This window comes from Aplidium turbinatum, chromosome 7 (genome assembly GCF_918807975.1).
Source record: "Aplidium turbinatum chromosome 7, kaAplTurb1.1, whole genome shotgun sequence".
Lineage (NCBI taxonomy): Eukaryota > Metazoa > Chordata > Ascidiacea > Aplousobranchia > Polyclinidae > Aplidium > Aplidium turbinatum.
Window position 1 is genome coordinate 28,343,028 of NC_137478.1, and position 12,708 is coordinate 28,355,735.

The 12,708-nt window shown below is 34.4% G+C and overlaps 1 protein-coding gene across 1 annotated transcript; it reads left to right on the forward strand.

Moving 5' to 3' along the window:
* Positions 1-2,360: 2,360 nt before the first annotated feature.
* Positions 2,361-12,348, forward strand: LOC145774730 (uncharacterized). Its single transcript, XM_082586028.1, has 12 exons — positions 2,361-2,494; positions 3,249-3,439; positions 4,115-4,290; positions 4,515-4,636; positions 4,965-5,155; positions 6,829-6,910; positions 8,207-8,297; positions 8,654-8,725; positions 9,104-9,194; positions 9,910-9,964; positions 10,972-11,156; positions 11,825-12,348. Exons 1-12 carry the CDS (start codon positions 2,363-2,365, stop codon positions 11,997-11,999), a joined length of 1,563 nt encoding a protein of 520 aa, XP_082442154.1. The 5' UTR covers positions 2,361-2,362; the 3' UTR covers positions 12,000-12,348.
* The last annotated feature ends 360 nt before the right edge of the window (positions 12,349-12,708 follow it).

Here is a 12,708-nt window from a genome sequence, read left to right on the forward strand (position 1 = left end):
AACTACACGTTCATATGAACCTTGAAACCAGCTCAGTGGCCAAGTAGTTATCATATTCGGCTTAGTCTCTAACGCTGGTAGATCTGAAATAGATTCCAAGTCAGGTCACCGAAGACTTTAAAAACGGTGCAGATTGTATTCTTTCTTGCATAACGCAGTAAGGATGAGTAGGGTAATTATGTGATTTTTGACATCATAAACCTGATATAAAATCAAAATTGAGCCCTGTCGCTAAAAAACCGTAGTAGTTGTAGAGCGACAATAAATAAAACCATAACATTATTAATTTATTATTATGATTATATGAACCTTAAAGCATTCGTAAAGTTGAGCAAAACTCAAAACATGTTCATTATAAGACACCGCTAACACCAAATATTGAAATTAGAAATGTAGGCTATTTACTTTTCTAGCAATATTTACGACTGCACAAAGAGCTAGAAGGGTTAAGAGCAAAAATGTAAATAAATTTCTGTAGATATAGATGAGAACTTGGTATTTCCAATATTTTAAACTAACTAGACATGTTTGACGTCATTCCCTAGCAAACAGTGTAAATGCAACTTTCCATGACCTGTTAAGATCAAACCATCATTTTTGTTGTTGTTCATGTTAAACTTGTTATGAATTTGTGGGATTACTTCTCATTAGTTTTGAAAGTTTCTAAAGTGCTGACTTAGAGACTAACGTAGGTTTCCAACGAATCGATTGACAAACAGAAACCTTTCTTTTTTCTTTTTTTCTTTTTCGCCAAACAGAAACCAAGTAACGAAAGACAGAATCCAGCTGTCACAAAAATTCAGGTAATTTGTGATGTAAGGATAAAACTAGTTAGTCTATGTGGAACTGTTCTAAATTGAGAAGATATAAATTTTCTTCGAAAGAGAAAAGAGAAGATATCTCAGAAACTTAATGTAAGAAGAAGAAACTACTTGCTCAGTCTTTTTCAGTTGCGAAAGCTACTAATTTTGTTGAAAGGACTTGAAAAGCCACTGGTCCCTAATATGTTTTGAAGTAGCCTACTGAAGCCTGCAAATTATATTTCTAGGGCAATGTTACGGTACTCATATGACGTGGCCTATACATTTGATTGTTTTAAGCATAATCTCTTTCGTATGGTGTTGGAATCCTAGTCTGTTCTGTGAGTTGTGACCAACTTATAAGAAATGGTTGTTAACAAATAAAAACAGATGTTTTTAAAAATTTACGGTTTTATAAAACTTTGTAGAAAATGTTTGGTCTCTCCTTGCACAAAAACGCACTCAGGTGATAATTAAAGGGAAGAGCACAAAACACCATATCTATAATCTGTAAGGAAAAGTTTGTTCTGGCAGGTGTCCCATCCACAACTGTGCGCTTGTTATAGGCAAACCGTTAAACCGCATGTCTTGTGTAAAATGATTTATTTTCAGTCAACTAAGCCATAGTAAACTAGAAACCGATCTCTATGCATACGATATCTTCAGCCAAGTTTGAAGCAAATAATGTTGCTGAGGAAGAGATTTTGGAAACGCTTTAATCAGAGTCTCTCTTAAAAATGTAGTGGTCCGTAAGCGTAATAAATCTGCAAAGGAGATCTATGACGTCAAAACCTTTGCGAGCGACTCTTTACGAAAGTTTTGCAATTGATCTCAGTTAACAAATAAATAGTTAGGCTTAATAGTTAATAGAATGCACGTTTAGATATCCCGTAAATACCGGCAATTATTTTTTAAAAGTCTACTTTTATTCTAATTCTGAGAGGTATTGCAAAAAATGAAATTCTACTCCAAAGTTAACGGCTATGAATAGAAATGTAGCCTACTGTCTGGCAAACGTTAAGTATTTTTTTTTAGTTTAGCTAAATTTGTTAAATACGTCAAATTGTTCGATTGTGTGTAAGAATCTAAAAATAAATTGGAAACTACTCTTCAAAAACATCGTTTTTGAAAAGGAAGCACCATAGGTTAATAATTTACGCTTATTACCTGATGACGTCAACGATTTTGTAATTTTTTAAAACATGTCAAATGACACTTGGTGAAAACGGATTAACAGTTTACTTTTGGAGAATGTGTCTATGAATGCATGTCATTGACAGTTGTAAATTATCTTGTGCATTATCTTTCCAGCTCTGTTGCGAAATTTAAAGGTATACGGACAGTCCATCACGTTGCTTATGAACGAATACACTTTTGAAAAGGAATAAAGAAAGAAAAAATGCATTTGACATTTTGAAAAGCGAATATAAGACGATTATTTTCGTTCATTAAGCTTGTTTAGATTATATAGCTTACAATCAGTTTATTTTTCATTTCACATAAATCATCGTAACTTAAGTTCTACTTAAAGCTCAAATTTTTCGTGGCAGATTATAACAAAGATGTATACAACAAGTAACGATGCATTTACAATACTTTATATTGTTCTTGAAGTGTTGATAGCGTTGATTGTGGTTGCGGGCAACACTGCAGTATGTTACGTGGTTCTACACAGCAGCGTGCTACGCAACAAAGTAAGTAAACCGAAAAAGTTGTTTTCTTATGTTAACCCAGACAGCAAATCTGTCGATTTTTACGTTGATTCAACGTTTGATTTGCTGTCTGGGAAGGGATTTGCAGACTATTTTTTTTATTTATCAGCCAATCCAGAGTTTAATGACTAACTCTTCGGATTTTAGGTTGAGAAAAAATTTGGATTAACTTTGAGTTTTTAAGAACTTTTTAAGTCCATTCTCGTCGTGGGGATGAAAATGGGCTTGTACCCCAAAATATAGGTCTACTTTCAACTCTGGGGTGTGTTGGCTTTTTTAAACTTGCATACAGCAGTTAAGTGTTTCATTAAAGCAAGTACAGGTTTCAGATAGACTTCATTTTCCCTCTCAGCATTGATCTGTAGCCTACATGAATGTCAGTTACTTGCTTGTAAAAGAAAAATTGTTTTTGTGCCTGAGCAAATGTCGTAATTTTATTGGCAGAAATTTACGTGGTGTGCATTAATAATTTAATATTAACGAGCAAAAAAGATGTTTTTCTGTTTTAATTTAACAGAAAATGTAGGGTATGTTATGGTAATCATATTTTCGTAGTCACAAATTCAACATGGCTTGTGGGAGTAAACAGCATTTTATGGATAAATATTTTAGCTATTTTCTTGAATGAATCATTCCCATTACTCTAAAATCCCTTCATTACCGCAACCAAACACATGACCTAATTTTACTGACGTCGGAATATTGTTCATCAAACTTAATTAACTATGTTTTCCAGATCATGTACATGTTTGTGACGTCATTGGCAATGGCTGACCTCAGCGTCGGAGTGATCGTAATTCCCTTAGCAATCCTTACAAAGTTCGGCTTACCCCTCAACTCTCCGAAGCTGTGTATTGTCATGCTGTCCTTCATTGTCATACCAACCCAGATTTCCATATTTAATCTGATGGCGATTTCAGTTGAAAGGTCTTTATAAGGTTTTTGTTACTAAATATATCTTCTTTCTGTGATTTGTGGCCACCTCACAGTCGAAATGTGTCTTTTTTCATATTGATATAACACCTGCAGATGTTGGATCAATGTAAAGAAAGGCTGCTTTGCTGGCTGGGTTATTATCAGAAGACATCGCCACGTTTGTGTAGAATAAAGTAATATATAGTGTACATAGATGAGTTTGTTTGAACTTAAGCTAACTAATGAAGGTACGTTTGCAGCACCGGTTATTTTGGACCCATTTTGCATTGCAGATCAAACGGAGGTTTAGAGATATGTTCCGATATCTTTAACAAAACTGTAAAGAAAAGTTTAAATGGTTAAATCTTGAAGCTTGAATAATTATTATTGACAAATCGTTTAAAACAAAAACTTATAAATTCAAACGGAGATTTAGAGATATGTTCCGATATCTTTAACAAAACTGTAAAGAAAAGTTTAAATGGATAAATCTTGAAGCTTGAATAATTATTATTGACAAATCGTTTAAAACAAAAACAAGAATTTTGATTCAAATAGAAACGATATAATTTCGAAATTGTGAGATATTTTTGTTTCAACCAGCCCTAAAAAAATAGCTGTTGTTTTAACTGCTGTTTTAACCACCAGTTAGTCATTTAAAACTTTTTTTAATCTTGTCTTAAACAGATACCTAGCAATCCGCCATCCAAGAATCCACTATATGAAATTAACCGCGAAACGAGCGTGTACAATTATCGTATTCACCTGGATTGTGTCTGTTCTGATTGGTCTGTTGCCAATGTTGGGTTGGAACGATGTACATGAAGTCTTGTTGAACTACACCGGTGATCACGTGACCCCAGGTTGATACTTTGTCTGTTAGTTTTACGCTGTTTTATTGTTAAAAATGTTGAATTTATATAAATGCTCATAGTACCTGAAACGATGTTTAGTTTAAAGCCACCAGAATTTACAAAAAGCTATTGTTGATCGTAATTTTGTAAACAAACTTTTCTTACGCGTTGGTAAACACTTAGGCCTACGCGCTTTAACAGCGTATCAACAAAGCCGTTTGATCTATTTGCAGATCCCGACAATAAAAACGCTACTACGCCTATGACATCACCAATGGAAATAGCAGATGGTTCGAGTGCATTGGCAACGACACCCTCAACAGATAACACCATGTTGGCGTGCAAATTTGTTGAAGTAAGAATAAAGGAAATATAGACAATAGAATAGTAAAGATTGAATGTAAAAAAACGTTTAGTTTATTAAATGCTTCGCAGTTAAAATGATCTTAAACGCTTGAGATTCATGTCAAAATAATTTCGAAAATATTTTTTTCAACAAATTTATTTTGGTTTTGGGCTGATTAAGCCTATATTTATTGACGGCCATATTTTTCATATTATGCCATATTTTGCTTCGTCAGAAGCAGAGGCAAATAAAATATAGCCGGTAAATTTATTATTACATTTCATGTTTATGAATTTTTTCTGTGAATTAAGACAAATACTTAAAGATTTTTTTACAGGTTATGGATGAGGACTACTTGTTTTTCAACTTTGCCACTTGCGTTTTACCTCCTTTGATAATTTCCGCCATCTTGTATTTTATCATTTTTCTACGATTAACAAAGAGCCCATCTCCCTCGTCAAGTCCTTTGCTGGCTTTGAAGAATCCTGAAAACAACAAAACAAATAAAAACTCTCCTTATCTGAAGAGGTATGAATTATCCACTGTGTAACTTTGAGTGAAATATTCAAGTAGAAATTAAATTAGTCAGCATCTTGAATAGAAAATTGGAATATTTAGGCTAATTATGGAAATTAATGAATACCGTAGGCCGCTTAATTTTGGAATATACTGCTTTCTGAAGAAGTCTTCTATCTAACGTTATACCTTAAATGTCGACTCGAAAATAGAACATAGAATACAAAAAATAAATTATTCTGGATACAAATTCAAAAGTTCCGTATGCAAAGTAAAAAGTCCGGGCTATAAATTCATAACTTTGAGTTTGGCGTTCGGGTTACTCCTTTCGAATTTGAGCTTTTCAGTTTTCATACCGCGCTTGGCAAAGCTACACAGGATATTTCTTTTGCAAAAAAAGGGCTTTTACTTTTGCTGCTTAAAATGTATTTTTACAAAAACCAAACAATGTTACCTTTTCAACGAGGAAATGTGGTTTATTTTGACTTTTTAAATATAGTACATTTAATAAATACTTTTTGTGCACTCAGTTTGTGAATAAATTGTTATAAACTAAAAGAATGTAGTTTTAGATGGCCCAAACACAACTTTACATTTTTTTTTATAAACAACCAACACTTAGTATAGACAAAGTAACATTAAACAACTACTCGAGGTTTTAAATGAAATCATTCTTTAACCAATTTTCCAAGGAACCAACTGGTCTTGCAAAATAATTTTAGAATTCTAGCAAATGCATTGCAACCTTCGAGTTTAGATGCTATAGGATCAATTTTAAGTAGTTTAGTTTTGCTTTTAGCCTACATTTACCGCATCTGGCATTTTACGACATTAATTTTTTGAAGAAATCAAATTTAACTCATTTCGTTGTTTTAAAATGCAACTAATTTTTTAAGTAGAAACATAAATGGAACCTAGAACTTCAAATTTGGTCAACCTCCACACACAGAACTGGAAACACTTCTTACATAATACAGAAAAAATTTTTTTTCTCAGGTTGCAAATCTTCATTTTGTTTCCCCCAACCGTCTTTTGTCAAACAGCAAAATTCGTCATTTTTATAAATATAATATAACGTCTTAATTTTTTTTTTAAATGACGGATTTTGATGTCTTGCTCATAGCTTGTCCGTCCCTTCGCAATACAAATCGATGTCATCTACTCAAGATGCTCGGCCACATAGGCCACACTAAACATTTTAAACCATGTTTGTTTTAATTGATACACTTTTGTCGCGCTCTCAATATATCAAAATATTTTTTGTAAGAAGATTACAAATTCAACAAGTCATAGTTTTGTCAAAAAACACAAACATGTCAAAGTTCACTGTTACCAAAAGATTACACTATTATTGTTATTACAATCTCTGAAGATACAAGAGAATAGATTATGCCTTTTGATAGTGTGTTGAGCAAGTTATCGACATGGTGATGTCAGCTGACAGAACCGTTTGACAGGGTTTTGGCTACTGAGGTGACTTCTCCACTTGAAATTAATTTACAGTGTCTTTTAAGAAGGTTAAAAGTTTAATGGCTTGTTTGAAGTCGTTGGCTGTGTGTGGCTGAATTAGCCAGACAGCAAATCAGTTATTTTTTATATTGATTCAACGTCTGCAGACGTTGAATCATTGTAAAAATGGCTCATTAGGGGAACGGTACCTTATAGTTTAACGTTCTTTTTTTTAGAAAAACAAACTTCATTCAATCAGTCATCAACAATGGGAATAAACAAAACGAAATAATGGATCACGGAAAATCCAATCATCAGGTGAAACGTTATACCCAGTAGCGTTGATGGGAGATTGGGGTCCGGGGGTACTTTTGGACGCGCACCAGGGATATTTTAGGAGTTCCTACCCTTTTGCAAGGGGCCAGAGAACTTGACAAAACCACCGCGTATTGTTTGGATATGGTGCAGTGTTTTTAGAAATGTCTTCATTGGATGCACAAGGATCGTATTGGTACGGGCCCTAATCATCCTCTCAACGGCCCTGAGTATACCTGACCTTAAAATATCTTTATCGTTTTGTTTTGTCGTTTGAGTAAACTTGTCTCAAACAGTTTATCAACATAAACCTGGTTTGTCAATGCAAATGAAAATCGACTTAAATTATTAAGCGTCCGTGTAAATATTAATTTTATTGCTTTACTCGAATTCTCGGAAAGGATCCTTGTCTGAATATAGTATCTTTGTATTGTACTAGTAGGCTACTCTAAGAGGCCTAATAAAAAAATTGACAATAATTTGCTGGAGCCCAAAAAAGTTGAGGCTTGCTTTAATGAATTCAGATTCGATCGACATTTCCTGCTCTATGTGCACATTTTGTCAACCGTATAGGTAGATGTGTTTTCACTCATTGCAGAACAATGTAATGTAGGCGTACCTGCTACTAATATTGTCTTGCATCTGCGTCTAGCGAGACGCCCTAGTTTGAGTAATCTATTTTGTATTGATTTTTTTTATCATTATGTCGTTAGTTTGGGTATTTTTATAACACTAGCAGGAACATTAATTGAATGTTTCTTGTACCGTAAAAAGATAATATATTTCAAATACCGTATGTAGGTTATGTTAAATGCGTTGACTAAATCAAATAGACGACTGTTATGTGGAAATATTTTCAATAAACGAAAAAAGTCAGCAGAAAGTTTTGTAAAAATTGATGGAAAAATGATGAAATTGTTTGTGTAGCGTTTGCCACAGGGTTTCTTATTGCTGCATTTCTGTTTGTATTTTAAGTTGTCATTGAACGTCATGAAGCTAACAGTTTGAAGCAAATATTTATATTCTTGTAGTGAGTTTTAAAAGTGCTATTGAATACGTCTTAAATAATGTATTCTGCTTTAGCAGCAACTCCACACGGCGTAGATGAAGGAAAAATATGTATAGAATGTTGCTTGGATACGTGTTTTTTGCAGTAAAACTTCAACAGCGGATTTTTCAAAATTTGTTGATAAAAACAATATATAAAACAGACTTGTTTTGAAAATTAAAAGCATTACAAAGTATTGAAATAACAGAGGCTGTTAAAAAAAGCGTAAAAACTTCTATTGTTTGCTATAGACATCATTGCTTATCCCTCGTAAGGAAGCATCCACAAATAAAAAAAGAGTCGAGAGTTCAAATGGAGAAGTGCTGGGGAAAGAAATTCTTGGTAATTACTAACTTTTCTTGCCATGCTGTTAGATACATGACACAGGGGGCATGTTTAGGGCAACAAGGAGAAAAATTGTAAGATGGCACATTCTTTATGGAGCTGCATTAACTTAAGAAATGAAAACAAGCCTTTTTTTCTGTACAAAAACTAATGAAGAGTTTGGTCAACCTGTGTCCAATCGAAATGAAAAAGTTAAGATATTTCTCTAAATTCAAACTTAAAAATCTAAAAAAATAAGCCTAAATAGTGGCAAATGCAGCAAAATAACACGTAGCCTATTGCCAATGTGTAGAATTACAGATATCTGTTACTTTTGTTTGTCTCTAAAAACGTAAAAATGCTTTATTTTGAAGATACATCCTCAATACCAACAGTGAATGGCCTGCTTCAGCATACTGACTCTGTTGCAAGACTCAACCAACAGCGTAAGCGAAAAATGAAATAGCCTATGAGCGCGCATGCTGATTAGCAACGCCCGCTACCACTACTTAAGATATTAAGACATCTACAAGGCTTAGGCTACTTCATTTTGGATCGTCGGTTTTAGTTTGTTACATTATGTCAAAGAATGTCAAACTGTACCATCTGAAATGGATCAAAATAGAATATTAAACACTTGGATCTATTTAAACTTAAATTTTTTTTAATTTTGTCAGATTTTTAAGAGTTCCTGTAACCAATCTTTTGGACCGGTCTGCCACCGTATAATGTAGGCTCGTGCAACAACTATAGCTTATGTTTACTATATAAAACTACCACACTACTGCCTGTTATGAAGTAAACTAAATATAATTTACTTGCAGATGGATTTGATGAAAAAGTGCTTCGGGCTAAGCTCAGCATTCTTGCTAACAAGGGAAAATGTGAAAGTAATTCATGTCCATCTCATAACGGGTAAGAAACAATATCAAAATAATTCTATTCTTTCACTTAGAAATGAATAAGTACCAGGCGTGTTGATCCACATGCTATAAGAGCAGCCAAATAACCTACTTTACTAACTTGTGAATATCAATCGCTTTTTGCTTATGATTATGCCAAAGGGTGGGAATACTAATTAGGTCCAAGAAAAACCATTGAGAACATAATTTGAGCCCGGTACTAATAAAATACTCGGGCCTCAAATCAAAGCACTTGTAGAAAAACACGCTAGGCTATATCTAAAGGATATGAGGTGATTTCTTTAAGTTCCCATCCCATTGGAAAGAGGACTAGTCACTAAAATTCTCCCGGGCCCCTGGTCCATAATTACCTCCCCTGTTAACTCTTCTGGGTCCAGGTCTACTTAACTATTCAAGAAGGCAGAAGATCACAAACACTAGACCGACGAGAAAACGACTCCTAAGTTTGCTTGCTAGGTTTGAAGGAGGATTTATGAGTAAAACTTAATTTTATGGAATGAAGAACAGCTTTAATTAGAAATGTCTGACATAATGTTGGGCAAGTGAATACAAAATAACTAAAATGTGACACCTGAGAAAAGCATTTTATCACTGCGCCATTATTTTGCATGGTCCCTATCTCAAACTTAGTTAAATACAGGCCTGCGAATTTTGTTTGTCTAAAAACATATTTTATCACGTAGTAACGAAGGCCTATTTACAATTAGGTCAAAGTTCTCAAAAGAACGGAATACTTGCAGTTCTACCGGGTCTTCCCATTTGGTGAGTCTGGTTAAAGCTATCATGAAAATGCAAGCAACTCCACAATTTTGGTAGAACAAACTTATGCAATTGTACACAATCTGTAATTTGTGTATCAGAAAAGATTATATCTTGTTTGCAATGCTATAGCTATAAGGCTATATGCTATAGTATTGTGGTTTTACTAGCTCAATGTAGGATGTAGTAAATATATTTTTATCTGCGAATTTGTTACAAAGCCTAAGACTTTTTACGGCTTATTTTGTATTGTGACCAAAGCAAAATTTTTTCGTTATCTAAATTTCCGGTCAACATTATTTAACAACGTTGGCGTTGCATCGCTTTTAAGGTTTTCTGATGGTCTGCCACGCATTAGTTTTGCTGTTAGTGTTTAGAAAGTAAAACCAACTGAACTGGGATAGATTTGTTTTATATAATCACACAATGATGTTCATAAAGTGCGCAGTAATATTCAGCAAATGTGAAATTAAACTTGGACATACAAAAAAGGTGACATTAAAAAAATAAAAAGTTTTGAAACGTGGTGTCACCGGAGATGATTACGCATTAGCTGGATGGAAAGAAAAACAATTGAATTTGTTTCCCAACAAATAGACGATAACTGGAATCTAGTTCATAACATCAACCTTGGGAAACCATAATATTTCGAACTCATTGCAAGAAGAACCTCATTAGAAAATATAGTGATGAGTGGGATGGTGCAAGGACAACAAACAAAAGACGACAGAAAATAAAATATTTTGACAACATCAATCAAATTGAGGGAGTGGAAAGCATGCCGAAATTTTTAACAAAAATAAAAGATAGAACCTAAGCCATGGATAGAACCAAAGCAAAGACAGATCATGAGAAAGGTCACAGCTGATCAATCTACTAAAGAATAAGAATATCAATTCCGTTTTGGACTGACCGATACTCGATAAAACCGATTCTCATTAATCTTTTATCGATACTTTTCCTCAAAGCTCATTGTAACCATTTGAAAACACAATTTTACTTTGTTTCAGTCGACGCCCCAACTAATACGGTCAAGGACAGGCACTGATTTGAGTCTGGCCACCAAACGTCGCCTTCACGAAGCACGTCATCTTAAAAGAAAGAAGGAGATGAGAGCGGCAGCTGTCCTTGGCTTAATAGTGCTCGCGTTCGCCATCTGCTGGCTGCCTATTAACATACTGAACACCATAGCGAGGTAAAAGTATGACAAACAAAAAGTTAACCGATGTACGTTCAGCATGAAAACATTCTTTGGACTTATTAATGCAATTGAAGTAAAATTTTAAAGTTTCATTGGTTAATTTCCAAGAATACTGAACGTTTAGCATACCTAAGTAGGCAAGGTTGTTTCAAAATGTCTCAGTGTAAATTTGTAAAATCAACTTGGGCTATTCTCGACTTAATCTTATAATTATGTAAATCAGCTGCTTTTGAAATGAAACTAAAAAATTCGATTTTTCTAGTTACGGCACCTAAAAACTGAATGAACCCAAACAGTTTGGTAACCTAAAGTTTTAAATTTCCTCCCCGTTTGCAAAACTTCATTTCTACCCGGTCTAGCAATGTAAAAATAAGAAACCTTTCTATTTGGGTTGAAAGCTACCACAGCAGTACAAGTGGCTACTTTTGGAGGTGAGATCATTATAGGGGCTTCGAATATTTCCAAGAGGTCTCAAAACTAAAAACAACAACGCATGTTCTTTGCAATTGTTTTGCATTTTTATATGGGAGTCTTGGGCCTCTCATTAGTAAACTACTAGGCCTAAATTGACCTCTTAACGGCATTGGTTAATGCATGCAAACATCTTCTAAACTATAAATAATAGCCTATCTTTGTCACCAGTGCACTTTTCTATGCTTTAGGTTCAACACTGTGACGGAAATTCCAACCTACGCGTATGATATCACAATCCTTTTGTCGCACGCTAACAGCGCTGTCAACTTTATCCTTTATTCATGGAGACTGAAAGCGTTCCGTGATCAACTACACAAAGTTTTTAAGAGAGTGGTTTTATTTAACTGCGTCAACAAGAATTGAAACACTGCATATTTGGTGAAAGAAAGAGGTGATTATAACATTCCACGACATTGAATTTACTGTGGGCCCAAAACCATTGTAGGTCATTTTCAAAACGAGAACAGTCTTTTGTTGTTTTGGCTGATTTTAGGCCTATCAGCCTACGACTTACGTTTGTGATTCTTCTCTCAAATGCTCTACTCCTGCCAGCGATATTTACGTGGAAAGGTATTTTACACCAAACAAAATGTGTTAAAATAGTTCTTTAACGGCTATACGAGCTCCCACGGACAGCAAAAGTTTATCGCCAGTAGCCTAACCACTGTTTCTATTTATAATGCATTATGTATTTTTTTTAATAAAAGCTTTATTGTAAGACGTGGTCACTTTGCACTAAGGGATGTAAGCCAGTAAACTACTAGGCTACTGATCATGCAAGTATGCTATAGTGCATTTAAAGAGGCGAAGGTACGGTAGCTATATAATATTGGACTGCTGACTTTTTTTTCGTTTTATTTTTTATCAATAGACTAAAGAAAATCCCTAAGTTGTATTTCCCGTTCTCCACAAGTTGTGAGGCGATGGAAGTTGCTGAAATGGGACATTGTTGACGAAAGGCACGTGATCTGCCAGTTAAGTTGTTCACTGTAGGCCTTCTCCGTGTTTGCGGCTGGAATCGATTGATTCAACGGCTTCTGTCCAGCGCTCCTTCCTGTTTGAGTCCAGCTTT